Raw genomic sequence first — 17,486 nt, 5'->3', positions numbered from 1 at the left:
TAGTTGTGAAGGCAGCTATATTCTTAACTAGTTGTGAGACCCGTATATTATACAGGTTGATTAAAACAAAATGTTAAGTACAAATGATTAAATAGAAATTTATTTGAATTTGAAATTGAAATAAGTGAAAATTATCAGGAAAAAAAAACATGCAAAAGATAAATAAATTAAAATTATGTGTTTAGTGTGTACTAAACGGGTTAATTATAACAAAATGTTAAACATAATGGTTTAAACTGTAAATTTATTTGAAATTGAATTTAAAATTTAAAATTTGAAATTAATAGTTATTATGGTAGGTTTAATTTATGGAAACTAAATTAGTGATATATTGAAAATGAAAATTAAAGTAATGACAAGTGGAAAATAAATATATCTCAAATTATGACAAAATAACATGTGGCTAATTTTATGAAAGAATGACATGTGGCAAAGTCATTTTTATTTATTTATTAGGGTAGATTAATTTTCTCTGTCCTGTACTAAAATAAGTCGATATGAAAACTCAAAACAGAAAATTTGGAAAAGTGAATCTCGCAAAGTGACATGAAACCTGGGTCGATTTCTATGATTTAGCTATTGTGTGTATACCATGATGGAAAAGTGAATCTCGTAAATAAGTTTAAAGAACGAAAAAATTAGAAGGATAGGAATTTAACAAGAAAAGTTCACAGTTGACAAAGTTCATTAAAATAGACAACTTTTATTATAACTTCATAACTCATAACCCTCTACACCACAACCACCAAACTACTACTCTCTTCCTTACACCAAAACCCATAATCCTACATTCATCTCACCATTCTCGATCACCCTTAATCCACCTCTTCAATCTTGGGTCCAGCGCCACCACCGGTGGAAGGTCCGTCATCCTCCATACCTCCACCCATATCCGGCCCACCTGCACCGCCCTGATACATCTTTGCAATAATCGGATTACATATCCCTTCAAGCTCCTTCATCTTGTCCTCAAACTCATCAACCTCCGCCAGCTGGTTCCCATCCAACCAGTGGATCGCCTCCTCCACCGCATCCTCCACCTTCTTCCTGTCATCCGCCGCCAGCTTTGAGCTTATCTTCTCATCTTTAATAGTGTTCCTCATGTTATACGCATAGTTCTCCAACGTGTTCTTCGCTTCCACCTTCTTCTTGTGTTCTTCATCCTCCGCCTTATATTTCTCCGCTTCCTGCACCATCTTCTCTATCTCCTCCTTCGACAGTCTCCCTTTATCATTTGTAATCGTGATCTTGTTCTTCTGCCCTGTCGTTTTATCTTCAGCCGACACATTCAAAATCCCGTTAGCATCAATGTCGAAACAGACGGTGATCTGTGGAACACCACGAGGAGCAGGAGGGATCCCGGAAAGCTCGAATTTTCCGAGCAGGTTGTTGTCTTTAGTTCGTGTTCTTTCACCTTCGTAAACCTGAATCAAAACGCCTGGTTGATTATCCGAATAAGTAGAGAACACCTGCTCTTTCTTGGTCGGAATTGTGGTGTTTCTGGGTATCAACACCGTCATAACACCACCAGCGGTTTCAAGCCCTAGAGACAGAGGGGTGACATCGAGAAGAAGCAGATCCTGAACTTTTTCGTTTCCTTCGCCGCTTAAGATGGCGGCCTGAACTGCAGCACCATAAGCCACCGCTTCATCTGGGTTGATGCTCTTACAGAGATCTTTCCCGTTGAAGAAATCCTGCAACAGTTGTTGAACTTTAGGAATCCGGGTTGACCCACCCACGAGAACCACGTCGTGTACGTTGCTCTTATCCATCTTCGCGTCTCTCAAACACTTCTCGACTGGATCCATACACTTTCTGAACAAATCCATGTTCAATTCTTCGAATCTTGCACGGGTAATTGTCGAGTAGAAATCGATTCCTTCATATAGAGAATCAATTTCGATTGTGGTTTGAGCTGTTGATGAAAGAGTCCTCTTTGCTCTTTCACAAGCGGTTCTCAATCTCCTCAAAGCCCTTGCGTTCCCACTAATATCTTTCTTGTTCTTCCTCTTGAACTCCTGAACGAAGTGGTTAACCATCCTGTTATCGAAATCTTCCCCGCCCAAATGAGTATCTCCGGCAGTCGACTTCACCTCGAAAATGCCCTCTTCAATGGTGAGAAGAGAGACATCAAAAGTGCCACCACCCAAGTCAAAAATCAGCACGTTCTTCTCGCCAACACTTGAAGCCTTCTTGTCGAGCCCATAAGCAATGGCGGCTGCAGTTGGTTCGTTGATGATTCTCATGACGTTAAGACCAGAGATGACACCGGCGTCCTTGGTGGCCTGTCGCTGAGAGTCGTTGAAGTATGCAGGGACGGTGACCACCGCATTCTTGATTGTGATGCCTAGGTAGGCTTCAGCGATTTCTTTCATCTTGATTAAAACCATGGAGGAGATTTCTTCAGCAGAGAATTGCTTGTCTTCGCCCTTGTAGTTGACGACAATCATGGGTTTGTCTCCGGCGCCCGGGACGACTTTAAACGGCCAATGCTTCATGTCACTTTGCACCGATGGATCAGAGAATCTTCTCCCGATTAAACGCTTAGCATCTGCAGAGATTACAGTGAATTCATCGAATTAGACTTGAAAAACGCTCAAAATTAACAAAAAAATCCAGAAACCATTCAAAACTACCATCATCCACACTCCCTTCATAAAATAATTTATAAAAATAGCATCTTCAATGGACAATGGCATACTATTGAATAGAATTTGAAACATAGAGTTATTTCAATTTTCAACTTAAAATCACATATTAGAGATAATTCTTCAAGACATTAGCGAGAGAGAAAGAGAGCATACCGAAAACAGTATTTGTTGGATTCATGGCCACCTGATTCTTGGCGGCATCCCCAATAAGACGCTCGGTGTCCGTAAAAGCAACATAAGACGGCGTCGTCCTGTTTCCCTGATCATTAGCAATGATCTCCACACGATCATGCTGCCAAACACCGACGCATGAGTAAGTCGTTCCTAAATCAATACCAATCGCCGGACCTTCACCTTTCCCCGACATATTTCCGATCACCCACCAAAAAACAGATTGAATAGACGAATATTACACAGAAATAGTTTGCACGATATCACTGATAGCTTGTTTTTTCTCTTGATGAGGAGGAAGTATAGTAGATGGGTGGTTTTATAAAGGGTAAAGGTTGTATTTCCAGAATGTTCTTGCCTATTAAGATATGGCAATTGTCAAGTTTCTGGGGATGGAACGTGTTAGAGAAAGAAACAGTCGGTTTAAATTTGTTCAAACTTGTTTTTCTTTTTCCTCTTCTTTTCCGCCCTGGTTGCTTCCAGAGTCTTCTGTTTATCTATTTATTAAACAATTTTGTGCCATTTGTTTAGCTTAATTATTATTTACTTGCTTTTTATACATAGAGTAGTCATTTAAGTTTTTTAAATAATCAAAAAATTAAAATTCTTCCTAATCTTTTCTATTCTAATAAAAGAATAGGTTGATTGTTTTTTTGTCATATGTTATCTTATTAGGCTTCATAATTAATGTTATTCACATTTCAATCTATTGATTATCCATTTCAATTTTCAAAATTTAAATTTTCCACTTTAATTACATTAAATTAAGTAACATTAAAATTAAAATTAAAATAAAATTAATACAAATTATAAAGGTCATGTACTTATTTAATCAATGATTATAATTTTATATAACTAAAAAATATCATTTAAATAATAATTTATTTAAAATAATTGATTAATAATTTTGAATTTTGCTATGAAAATTTAATTAATTTTGTAATCGTGATTCCCACGGGTTATAAACTAGTAAATAATAATAATTTTGCCACGTGGCAGTTTTTTCATTTGTTAGGTCAAATATGATTTTGTCATAATTTTAATATATTTATCTTTCATTTGTCATTTACTTCATTTTTTAATATATTATTAATTTACTTTCCATAAATTAAATATACCATAATGATTATATTAATTTTAAATTTCAAATTTCAATTTCTATTTTAAATAAATTTACAATTTAAACTTTTGTATTAAATATTTTGTTATAATTAACATGCTTAATACACAGGTTTAACAACAAAACACATCATTTTATTTTATTTTTTTGTATGTATTTTCTGTTTTTTTTCTAATAATTTTTACTTATTTCAAATTTCAAATTCAAATAAACTTTCCATTTAATCATTTATTTAATATGTTGTTTTAATCAACCTGTATAATATACGAGTCTCACAACTAGTAAATAATATATAGTCTGGTTTGTTTTTTTTATGCCTGATCTATGACTTCTTCCCTTCAGGTGACGTTATACAAATGCCTAATTTATATGTTATGTATGAAACACCTGTACAGCCTTCCTTGTATAAAAATGACATTCTTTTACGAACCTTAAATGCCATGGCTAATTGGCTAGGCTCATCACAAAATCACAATCCATAAGCAAAATTGCAGACCGTACATTACTTGTACAAAAATGATTTTTTTCCATTTCCAAACCTTAAATACTATGGGCTCATGGTTAGGCCCATGACAAAATCGGAGTCTATAAGTAAGATTGCAGCCCATTAAGTGCCACATGCAATCTTAACGTGTATTTGGAAGAACCCTCTGTCAATTTGAACAACATGAAGCCCTTGGATATCAAAATATGAGAAACAAGTCTCATCAAATTATGAAAAAATAAATTTCATTCAAATATAGAAACAATATTTTATTCAATATAACATGTAACCCACCTCATTCAAATTTTGAAAAAAAATCTCATTAAACACCGATGAAGCTCATTCCAATCGAAGAACCTAAACAAATAAACACTACGCACCATATGGTGCTTCAAATCACTTGGTTTGAAAGACATATCAATATCTTCAAAAATTATTGCTTAACCATGTTTTCTTGAATCAAAAGATGAACATACCAAAAGGGAGTGCAACCAAGACGGTTAGTTGGAAAATGAGCATACCTCATATTTACTGCTTCTAAAAGCGTTTTTAGTTCAGTTCCTGATTTTTAGGAGATAGGTCTAAAAAATAAAGTACAATGTGTTTATTACAAATAATACATGGGTGCTTGTTCCTAGACTTACAAGTGTCAATGTCGTTCATTGCATATGGTTATTTTAACATAAACATCACATCGATTGCTTTGTTAGTCGATATAAGGTTCGCATCGTCGCTAACGGTCATAATCAGCAACTAGGGATCGAATGCAATGAAAATTATAGTCTGGTAGACAAACCTACAATTATCAGTACAATCCCCAGTCACACAGTCTCTAGCGTTAGGACAATACATCAACTTGATGTTAAAAACATGTTCTTACACAATCATCACTCTAAAACATTATATATGCATAAACCATTGAGCTTTACTTATATCATTTGACCATCTCATGTTTAACAATTACATAAATCATTATATCACCTCAAGCAAGCAACACATTTATGGTTCCAACGATTTCCACGTATGTTACCTCACTAAATTTTGTTCATAGCAAGACCAACTCATCTTAATTTTTAAATAAGAATAATTTTGACCTTCTTCACATTCTCTTATATGTAGATGACATCATCCTCAACGACTCATCACAAGGATTTCTTAATTGCATCATCAATGCACATAGTCGAGAGATTTTAATGACCAATCTCAGGTCACTAATAGTGTCTCAATATTTCGGTCTCTTGATCTCGCCAAAGCATGTTTCTTCCTCAAATGAATAATGCAACCAATATTTTGAAACGTGAGAACATGATTTATTGCAATGTTAACAAAACTTCTATTGAAATTGACTGTAAACTAGCCTCTTCCGAGAACCAGTAGCCAGCTCAACCATGTACCATGATCTTGAAGGGGCACTACAATAGTTGACTTTTACACGTCCGGAAATATCTTACCTCTCTACAATACTTGGAAGCTTACAATCAACAAAAAGCTCCCAAAAAATCATTGGTTTGTTGGAAAGCATTAGGTAAAAATTATAGTAGGAAATAAATGAGTCTAAAAAGAAGTTTAAGTGGGTCACATGGCAAAAGATGGTTTCCCCTAAAAGTTTTGGAGATCATGAAATTGGATGCTTAAGGAACTTCAACTTAGCTCTTCTTTCTAAGCAATGGTGGAAATTAAAAACATAAACTCTTAGTTTATGGTCTTGTGTATTCCGTGCAATTCATAAGTATAACGGACATGATAAATGTTTATTGGCTGAAAAATTCATTCCCGGATTGTGTCTATATATAGCGAAGATTGAAGACGACAAGATGGAAGAGGGTGTTAACTTACTCGATCTCTTCCAAAGAAAAGTCAAAATTGGATCAAGTATAATGTCTTGGAAAGATGAGTGGAGCGTGTTGGAGGAATTAGGGTTTATGTTGGAGATATGGATACCCCTTGGATCGTGTGAACGCTTTCCAAACTGATATTTCTACTTATGCCTGGGTTGCAAGAAAATTAGCATAGGATAATCCAAGAGGATACTTATGAATATATGCATAGAAATCTTAAGCCAAATTGCTAGAAGGATTCTATGTTCATTTGAAGAAAAAGAAAGCTAATGGTTTTTCGTGTGTCCCTTCTCAAAGAGAAGAGTTGTTTATTAATGTGTGTGTGTGTGTGTGTATATATATATATATATATATATATATATATATATATATATATAGGGTGAGGTTCAATAGAGAACCATAATTAACCAATGAACCAATCTTTTTTCAACTTTTAGAACTTATTTTTTATAAAAAAAAAACTAAAAATACAGAAATTCATAACTTTTTATCCTTTTTCCATTGATATAAAATTCGATTTTTTTTACGTCAAATTCACAATGTCAATCTTCGAAAATTCACAACATTAATCTGGATTCACACGATGAATCCGAAAAATATTTTTCACATTCACAATGTTAATATATGAATTTAGATATTTTTAGATTTTTTTTTCGATAAAAAATAAGTTCTAAAAATTGAAAAAAAGATTTGGTTCCTCGAAGAGCCCATAATTATGGTTCTCTATTGAACTTTTCCATATATATATATATATATATATATATATATATATATATATATATATATATATATATATATATATATATATATATATATATATTAAAGATATGAAAGTTAGGAATATTAAATTTCCTAAGTGTTTGACAAGATTGGTCCCTAAGGTTATGTATGTTTGCTCTTCTTTTTTTGTCAATTTTGGTCCTCCAACTTATGTTGGTTTAAAAAACTACTTATAATATTGACCCTTCACCTTTATGCTTTTGTTCACAAACAACCCTTTCACTTTCGTTTGAATTTTTTATAACCCTCGCCTTTTATTATATATTATTAGTACTAGTCTTTTGGCAGAAATGGTCCCTCGTTATTATTATTATTATTGTTACAGTAAACTTCCTAAGTGTTTGGCTAGATTGGTCCCTAAGGTTATGTATGTTTGCTCCTCCTTTTTTGTCAATTTTTTTTCACTTTTGGTCCTCCAACTTATGTTGGTTTTAATAAACTACTTACAACATTAACCCTTCACCTTTATGCTTTTGTTCACAAACAACCCTTTCACTTTCGTTTGAATTTTTAATAACCCTTGCCTTTTATTACATATTATTAGTATTTAGTCTTTCGGCAGAAATTGTCCTTCATTATTATTATTATTATTATCGTTACTCAAAATTACACGATTGGTCCCTATGGTTTACTAGATTTAACACATTGAGGATAACGATGGAAACAGAAATCACTCTTTTACTCCTAATCCGATTTTTTTATTAATTTATATTTCTCTTTTTGGTTTTAAATTAATGCTTTATTTATTAGAAAATACTCACCCAATACCATAAAGCCGCCCACCAGCTGCTATCACCACCACCGCCGCCAAATTACATAAATGGTCCATAAGGTTTACCGGTCGTCACAAATTCAGTCTCAACTACCTTAAAAGACCATTTCTTTATTTTTCTCATTTATTGCAAGAAATAATGATTTAGATTTCTTTACTTATGTAATTAGATGACATTGTTTATCTTCCTTTAGTAGATTATCTCAATGCAATTCAACATGCTACTTTACTTTACAAAGCAATACATTCCGACCCCGGCAACGCCGGTGAATCTTTTCTAGTTTTTAATAAACAAGATTAGGGTTTGCCTCTTAGGGTTGGCCGTCATGGGTTGCTTTGGAAATAAGTCAGGGAAATCCGGATTTTAATGACGATTTAGGGTCCGGATTTTAATGACGATTTAGGGTCCGGATTTTAATGACGATTTAGGGTTTCCAAAACTAATAAATTTCATTAGTTTTACCATAATCACATTCAAGAATTCGATTTTAGCAGGACCTTAGCCAGGGGCTCTGCTCCTTGGACCCCCACCAAATGGGTACTTCCCCTTTGGAAACCGCGGACCTAGGGGCGCTGCCCCCGGACCCCCGATTTATCCTCGAACCAGCTTCTAATTCGATCTTATATATGCGTGCACTCCGCACAAAACTGTACATATATTATGGTACAAATTAAGAAGCCTCTTGACTCACATGTTAGTTCCAATTACATAAAATGACTTGGTGACACTAAAATCATTAATAGAGCGGGGGACACCACTCTCAAGAACAAGTTCCCTATGCCTATACTTAGTCAAGTTCCAGAAAAATTGTTGAACTTCAAAGAGGGTTAACACTTCAAATATTCAACTAAATTCTTGGATTTGGAATTCGAAAAATCCGTTGAGGAGAGTGGAACATCAGTTGGTTGCTTTGTTGTCCATTTTCGGAGGGACAAAAATGTTTTAGATATGTAGATGAAACATGGGTATGGACTTGGAAATTCCATAGGCACTTTTTATGTAAAATCACTAAAACTTTATGCATGCATGAACCCACTGCATTTAGGTGGAACGGATGGTTATCAATTAAAGCCAATTGCTATGTTTAACAATTTCTTTTAACCCAAATTCCGCTAGCCTTTGATTTTGCTCAATGAGGAGTAGTTTTACCTTCAAAATCTTGTCCATTCTTTAATATTATTGATGAAACAGCTGAATACGCTTTTCTTCTCTATTAAATACCACTTATAATTTGGTCTTCGACTCTTCAATTATTTGGTTCGAGCTGATTGCCTTAATGCAACTTTTCAAGCATTGTTGGAGGCTGCCACTGCCTCTTCTATCAAGACGAAAAAAAAAAAATCGTATGCACGAATTTTTGGATTATTTGGAAGGCTAGAAATAAGGTTGTTTTTAGAGAGCCCAAGACAAGTCGTAGTAGATTGGCGGACGACATATAATTATGCTTATTTTTATGGATTTAGCATAGAGAAAAATAAATTAGTATTGATTTGATTGTTTGGGATTCACTTTCTTTTTCTGTATGTAAACTCGATATGTAAGTATAACTAATGAAATATAACAATGTATATCACTTTATCTTTTTGTATTTGATATATTTACCATTGAAATTTCAAATTGCCAGGTACTTGCCAAGTATTGTTCTGTACGCATTTTTCAAGACAATTGATTAATTTATTCTTTGTATAAGTTATTTTATTATGTATCGGATCATTTTTCGCGATTATTAATATACACTACAGTACACTTCTCTTTCTTAATTAGTATATTTTAACACTACATAACTTTTTCACAAGTACATACAGACGATATAGGTCCGCATTTAAGTGCCAGCAACAACTGAATCACTGATCGTTTGATTTTTTTTCAATTATAAAATGAGAATACTTGTCATAAAAAGTACTAAAACCCATCAGATTAGTTAAATGAATGATCAGTTGATTAACAACAAACGTCTTAAACGATAATTGATTTATCTTTTTTTTCCAATCTGCAATATTCCAATGCTATGGAATACGTACAGAATCCACAAACTCATTGACCAAACATATATGAAAACAAAAGTTACATTGAGTTCAATTGTGTGCAACCGATCAAAATTTGCATGCATGTTAGAGAAGAATTTGAACCATGTATCATCAACACTTGTCAAAATCAAGCAAAAAAGTCAAAGTATAGCCGGTCAACCGCACTTCCAGAAGAGCTCGATGTACAAGCAGTGGAAGCAAGACAAGTAGCAGTGCCTGAAGTTTCCATTCGTTCTTGCAGAATCCCAGTTGGGTGCAGAGGGAAAAGATCCAAAGTTTCTTGATAACTGTGGTTTCTGCGATGAACAATCTCATTTTGCTCTATGTTCATCGTGTTAATATTCCCTCCGGAAACAGAAACAAAGCTTTCCGGCCGGTGCTTCAGCATGAATCCGCCGTCGTCCGGCGATTTTGACTTAGTGGCTCGTGGTGGTCGTCTCTTGCTGATGCTAGGTGATGCGACTTGTGGGTGCTGGGTATAGAACCCTAAATTGCTGGGTGGCATGTAACAGGTATCATATAGAACTGAAAACAACAAATGACAAATAATTATGCGAGTTTGAAATATTTTCCATAAAATGAATTTCATAAAACCAATATGTTAATTGAAACGTCAACATATAACTCATTCAAAGTCACGTATACTAATTCTAAAACAATGAAATATGCAAATTAATAAATTGAAATACGAACCGCTTGGCGACGGTGGTAGAGGGAGGAATGGCTGATGACAGAGGCGATGGTGGTGGTGGTGGTGGTTATATTGCCGGAATAAAGACAGGTGATCTTGCTTTTCCTTTTGCCTTTGCCTAGCTTTGTGGTTTTGAAACCAATAAAACACATTTTTGCCTTCAATATGTCCATACGTCTGCAGCCTTCTGGTTATCTCTTGAATCTGCTCCGCCGTCGGTGTCCTTAGCCCTTGTCCATATAAAGTCTCCAGCATGCTTATCTGTTCCTTCGTCGGATTCCACCTGCAGGCAACCGGCGTTCCAGCTACTCCGCCTCCGGCTACCATCTCTTGTGTACCACTACAGCCGTCCATAATCGAAGAATAGGACTAAGTTACGAGGGAGTCAGAGAGAAAGGGATGTTTCGTGACTTTTTGCATGGGCTTTCAAACGACTACTATGTTCTTTTATAAAGAGGGAGTTGGATTTTGGAACATGGGATCATTTATGATAAAATTACATTTTACTCCCTTACGCTTCATATTCTTGAACTCTTTAGTCCCTTCCATTTTCATTTTCATGCTTTGGATTCAACTATTGTTTGGTTTGGTCTTTTATATATGTTTAAATTGCGATCTTTCATTAAACTTTTTTTTTGAAAGGTTTAATCACACACAAGCATGGATAATACCTGATTTTGTCATAAGGCAGCATAATTAATAATTCAATAGTTGTAATATCTTTTGTTGTTTTTTTTAATGGTTTTAGGTGGTGTTACAAGGCTTGTTTTAAAGTGATTAAGGATTAAAATCATATAAACATGTAACGATATGGATTGTTAGTTTTTCATAAATAACTTTTGGAGCAAATCCTAATACCTTATCAATGTACCAACATCAAAGTGACATTATAGTGATCACTTGGAATTTAGCACTCCAAAATTTAATGGTACAAAATTTTGAATCTTACAAACTTAAACCTTAAGATGACATATGTCTTGATTACTCAGGGGGTCAAATGTGAAATTGTGAAATTAAAAGGGTAAGAAGTGTACATACACAATAAGCGACATTTTTAGCCTCCAAAGCTATGAAGAAACTAGAGCGAAAGATGTGAGTAGAGAGAGGGTATTGTTTTTGGTGCAGAACCAACTCTGAAAACATGGCAAGTAGAGGATAAACTCAGGGCAGGAGAAGTAAAAAGACGAAAATCTCCCTACATTAGGGTACAAGGGTGGGTTCTTGGGAATGAAAGAATAGAGAAAAGGAGGTAGGGGCATAAAGGGAAAGCTGACATTGGGAATTGAAGAAGATGGATCCGCCTGGAGCTATAAGAACACTGAGGACGAGGTGACTCTTTGGAGGTGGGATTAAGGAATCGTCACTCTCCATTTGTCACTTGTTCTTCCCATCAAATATTTTGATTCTCACCATCCTAAATTTTCCAAATATTCATCTTTTTGATTTTCAAAAAAATTATTTTAATATTTTTTTTTATTTAGTTGTATGGATTAAGTTCGAGAATCTGGTTTTAGTTTTAGAGAGAGATTGGAAACACATACAGATTACAAAATATATTAACTTAAAAAAGTTTTAGTTTGATTAATTCATTAATTTTATGTGGGTATGTGTAGGGTGTTGATCTATGTATGATGATGATATTAATTGGGAAAGTTGCATATTATTATGGAAAAAGAAAGAAGCAATTAACTTGAATTTAGTGACGATAATCACTGTATTGTCATTGAGAATATAAAATTCCATTAAATAAATCATAATATGTGGTGCTTTGTTTCTTGTTGTTGTTTCCCATGCTTGGTCTGATGTTAATTGCTCTGTAATTTCGGGAGAAAATTTTAATTTATTAACTGAATTTCTACATTAGAAAAAAATAAATTGATTATTATCAATTGTCATCACGAAATTATATGTTAGTTATATATGTTGGGCTTTTTAGTTAAGACTTTAGAAGCACCTTAATAAATTTTGAATAATGGCCCATGAGGTTATGGTGCAAGTCCAGAAGTGTCTACGTTAAGATCATAATCTGTACATATTTGGTTATGATCGAGTAAATTTAGGTCATGTTTTATTTCATAAGGATCAAATTGGTAAAATAACATTGTAGCTTAAAATACAATGGATCAAATAAATCTAACAAGTCAAAATGGTTGGAAGTTGTCAAGTACGGAAAAAAAAAAAAAAACATTGAACACATAAATGTCTGGGTTAATCGGTACGAAAAGTTGGTTGTTTTAATTCATTATATAACTCGTTAGTGTCCCTACAATGAGAGATTAGTGATTGAGATGTGGAATTCCATTGGAGTACTCTACTCTTCATGCCAAAAAACACGAGCCATATGTTGGACTCAATGACAAGTTGACAAAAGCTTCATGACCATTTATAGACGGTCTTCGCCAACTCCAACCGCAAATAACCCCTTTCCTGTCCGTCAACCTGTCAACAACCATGCAATTTTTGTTTGCTTCAATGTAATATAAATTCGGAGACAAGATTTTAAATGATAACTCTCCATTTCATTTATTCCCTTATTTGGTGAATAATATTTTGACAAAACTATAGTAAATTAGAAATTTGAATACGTAGATATATTATGGCGAATACTTTCCTAAATATTGTAATTCAAAAAATATTTACCTAACACTTGTATATTTAAACTTGATTACCTTATAATTGTGCTTTTTAATTAAAAATAATAATAATAAACATAATACTCTCTTTTTCATGCATTTAACAATCATCTTTTCCTCACACATTTCACCTTCTCATATTTGCTTGCGGTTTTCTTACGTCGTTGCCAAAAAAGGTAAGCATAGCTATTTCTATGGTAATTAGTGGTTTAAATAAGTGTTTTTGTGGTCTTTTTATGATTATCGTGTTTAGTTCTTCCCCAATTTCTCAATGCTCTATTGTTTTGGGTTAATTGTTTTGTTAAATGTAACTATAGCATTTGAAGCATTCTTATGGCACACTTGGATGTGATGACACATTTGGATATGATGACACACTTTGATGTGATGACACGCTTGGATATGATGACATGCTTGGATACGGTGGTACATTTAGATGTGATGACATACTTGGATATGATGACACATTTGGATACGATGACACTCCACGAATATGATGACACTCTTTAGGATGGAGCATCTAACAGAAGACTAGAGTATTAGAGGAGGTGAAAATCACTAGAGGTGACACTCAATGTCACCTCGACAAGAAAATGGCACCTCGAAGAAATATAATGCACATGAAGTGCATGAAGTGACAGGAGGTGCCACTCAATGGCACCTCGAAGACATTCCATGCACAGGAGGTGCCACAAAATGATAAAATGTGCCACTAAGTGACAAGGTGTGTCATATAATGGCAACTGATGTGTCAGTGGTGGATTGTTGATGCCAATGCAATGTATCTAAAGGATGGAGGTTCTAGAAGCGTTTGCATGAAGCATTCTGATTTGTTGACACGTTTCATGGACATATAGATTAATGGGCTTGGCCCATTATGGTTTTAGGTCTAATCCCTAGTCATTTGAAAGTGTCTTTGTATCCTTAGTGATTAGGTCAAATTTCTATTGGTTGTAGTTATAATCTCTGTTTAAGAACTATGTGAATAAAGAATACTTCCCTCTTACCCGTGGACGTAGGTCACCTTGACCAAACCATATAAATATTGTGTCTTTATGTGCCTTTGGTTTTGTTTGTTATCCGCATTACTTCCTAACAAGGGACATTAGATCTTGGCAAGTGGCATCGAATTTGTTCTAATTCTTGACAAGTATCGTCTCGTTTCCCTAACAAGTGGTATTAGAGTTGCGGTTGATGTTCTGTTGGTTGAATATGCTATCTCACAAATTATATTTGCAGAAGTTCAATGGTTCGAGATTTCACTTCGTAGAAGGTGAAGATGAAGTCTATTTTGGTTCAACAAGGATGTGCAATGGCACTGGAAGGACAAGCGATGTAACACCCTGTCCTGAATCGCTCCCAATTGGGGTGTGGATGACGTAATTTGGATGATCTGGGTGTTCAGTTTGTGTTTTAGAGCCAAAGGGTATTTTGGTTAAGTGTCAGGTCGAATTTGATGGAAATTGGATTTTTATACAGGAAGATTTAAGGCGATCATAAGATGATTAAAGCATAGAGCTTCTCATTACCTCTTCGTGGATATAAGGATTGTCGAGATCGGGCTTAAAATGAAAAAGTTATGGTCTCCGGAAGAAATTAGGGTTTAAGGAAAAACCCTAGTACACAGGGCGTACATAGGTAGTGCACGGGGTGTACTAGTTTAAAAGTCATTATGTGTTGCATCCTCTGGTTTACGCTTAGTGTACTGCAAAGGGTTTAACGAGAATGCAAGGCCTCATATGTTGGGTGTACGAGGAGTACGTGAGTGTACAAAGGGATTTAATGAAAAACCTAATTTCGGGGTTGGACACTATATAATCATATTTATGGTCCATATTCAAGAAGTAGAAGCTTGGTGCAAGGTGGGGGTCAAGGAAGAGCTTATGGATCTTGATTATCTACTTCATTTCCAGTTTGTTTGAGGTAAAAAGCTATGAACTTGTTCATTAATGGCTTAGATCTATAGATATGAGTTTTGGTCCCTTTTTGGCTCCATGAATGAGATATAGTGGTTTGGTGCCACTCCAGGAGCTATGAGTTGCCACTCTTAGTGTTTTTGAGGTTCAAGATTCATAAAGTTGACACCTTTAGGGTTTAGAATCTCCCATGCATGAGATTGTGTCCATTTGGTGGAAGTATGATGTTATACCTTGAAGTTAGGTTCTTTTGGGGCGTGTAAAGTCACAAAGTCAGTGACTTTATGGTTCTAGACACTTATTAGGACTGAGATATCTGGTTTGGACTTACGGATTTAAGCATTAAGAAGCTTAATGTAAAGTTTGGCTTAATGGGTGAGTATGATGGGCGTACAAGTCTGTACGTTCAATGTACAAGCCAAATAGCGTGTACGCTTAGTGTACAGCTAAGTACACCCCACGTACTCAGCTGAGTGGGCCTCAGATTGTTGAGCTTTGATTTGGGCCTTTCTTGTGAGTCTTGATGCTTTGGGCCTTGTTGGGCCATCATAATTCAAGTGTTTTGGGACTAGGAATGTTTTGGACATTGGTTTAAGGCCCATGATATGGTTTGTGCCCAATTTGGAAAATTGGGTCATAATTGGGCCTTTGGTAATTGATGAGATTTTGGGCTGTTGGATTGTTGGATTGGGACTTGCCTTTCGGCCAAGTTATGGAGAGGGTAAAAAAGTCTTTTACCCTAGTTGGACACTTAGTGTGGGTCAGATCTGATTATTGATGGATGACTATCTTGTGATTGATAACGTGGACATTGTTGCGGGCTAACAGTCAGAGATTCTTTCTGTGAGAGTGCGAGGTGAGTTTTCCTCACTGTAATTTTGGCTTGAAGGCACCAAGACCAGCCCATTAGATTGTTATCATGGTTTATCACATGTTGGTATATTGTAGCGATCTGTTAGATATGTATCCTAGTATGTAGGATGGTGCTATGCTTAGTGATCTGTTAGATCTGCCTAATTGTCTATTGACTGGTTATATGCTTAGTTGTGTATATGTCGTCGTGATGTCGGTGGGTTGAGACTGTACTGCTTTGTGCTGTCAGTCAACAAACCCGGTAATGTTTATATCGATATGTTGTTATGGTTTACTAGGATTATATGTGTTTTAATATGGTATATGTTGATATGTGATGGTGTGTTGGGTTGAGGCGGTCCTACTGTGTGCTGAAGGCCAAGAGACCCAGGGCAGCCTAGATAGACTGCAGGCCAGAGGGGTGTACCAGTTAGGGATGAGCATAGGCGGGTACCCGCCTCATTTGGCGAGAACCGGAACCGGCGGTTCCTAGAAAGTTAGAACCGGAACCGGAACCGCTCAAGGCAGTTCTTTAATGTTTGGAACCAGTCTCGGAACCGGCGGTTCCGGTTCTGGAGCAGGTAACCCGGTCACATTAATTTTGTTAACTTTTTTCGATAAAATTGCAATTTAGTTCAATCAAAATCAAATCAATTTGGACTAACGACGCACAAAATCGGACAAATATATTCTAAACCGGTCTAAGTAACACACATTTATATGAAATTATACACACACATACACACACACACACACACACATATATATATATATATATATATATATATATATATATATATATATATATATATATATATATAGGCTTAGGTTATTCTATTCAAAGTAATTATTGTGTTATTGTATGCATAAATGTGGGTCAATCAAATATAATTGAAAAATATCATCTTAATTAATTGCAAGGGTATTTTAGTCAATTGATATAGATTTAATAGAGGAAAATTGCATTTTTTAAAGAATCATAGATTCTATTAATTTTAAAAATCCGATTTTACGAATTATAATTCTTTTAATTCGGACATTCAGAGAGAATATGTTTATGGGTATATTCAAAAATAAAAATATTCTTGAACCTTAAATAATAAAAATATTCTTGAACCTATTTCTTGATCATGATTTTAAAAAATTATTGTAGAATAACAATTTTTTGAACAATCAATTGAAGAATAAAAACAAAAAATGTATTTCTTATAGAATACGAGTAACAATTGTTAAGAATTACATTTATTGTTAAAGAATAAAACTACAAAAACTTTCAAAACGCGTAAGAAAACATCAAAATGTCACAACGACTCTAATACATTCTAAAAGAATAATGTTGCTTAGAATCACTTTCAATTTTGTGGTCCGTTCTTTAAGCATCAACTTCTGTGATTCCAACAGAATTGGAATTCGTCATTCCATTCCAACAGAATTGATAACTATTTGGAATTTGTGATTCCAATAAAATTGGAATTTGTGATTCCAGCAGATCATGAGGAAAAATTTGTGATTCCAACAGAATTGGAACTTATAGTCTTGTACAACCCCAT

The 17,486-nt window shown here is 34.8% G+C and overlaps 2 protein-coding genes across 2 annotated transcripts; both read right to left on the bottom strand.

The window, feature by feature from the left end:
• Positions 1-683: 683 nt before the first annotated feature.
• On the bottom strand, positions 684-3,231 carry LOC111909434 (heat shock cognate 70 kDa protein 2). Its single transcript, XM_023905251.3, has 2 exons — positions 2,805-3,231; positions 684-2,551 (listed from the first exon to the last, which is right to left on the bottom strand). The coding sequence occupies exons 1-2, from the start codon at positions 3,016-3,018 to the stop codon at positions 816-818; spliced, it is 1,950 nt and encodes a 649-aa protein (XP_023761019.1). The 5' UTR covers positions 3,019-3,231; the 3' UTR covers positions 684-815.
• Positions 3,232-9,704: 6,473 nt separating this feature from the next.
• LOC111909477 (WUSCHEL-related homeobox 5) lies at positions 9,705-11,143 on the bottom strand. The gene is made up of 2 exons (XM_052766524.1): positions 10,538-11,143; positions 9,705-10,429 (listed from the first exon to the last, which is right to left on the bottom strand). Exons 1-2 carry the CDS (start codon positions 10,887-10,889, stop codon positions 9,972-9,974), a joined length of 810 nt encoding a protein of 269 aa, XP_052622484.1. The 5' UTR covers positions 10,890-11,143; the 3' UTR covers positions 9,705-9,971.
• Between the last annotated feature and the right edge of the window lie 6,343 nt (positions 11,144-17,486).

This window comes from Lactuca sativa, chromosome 8 (assembly GCF_002870075.4).
Source record: "Lactuca sativa cultivar Salinas chromosome 8, Lsat_Salinas_v11, whole genome shotgun sequence".
Taxonomy (NCBI): Eukaryota; Viridiplantae; Streptophyta; class Magnoliopsida; order Asterales; family Asteraceae; genus Lactuca; species Lactuca sativa.
This window is presented reverse-complemented; position numbering and strand designations above follow the sequence as displayed.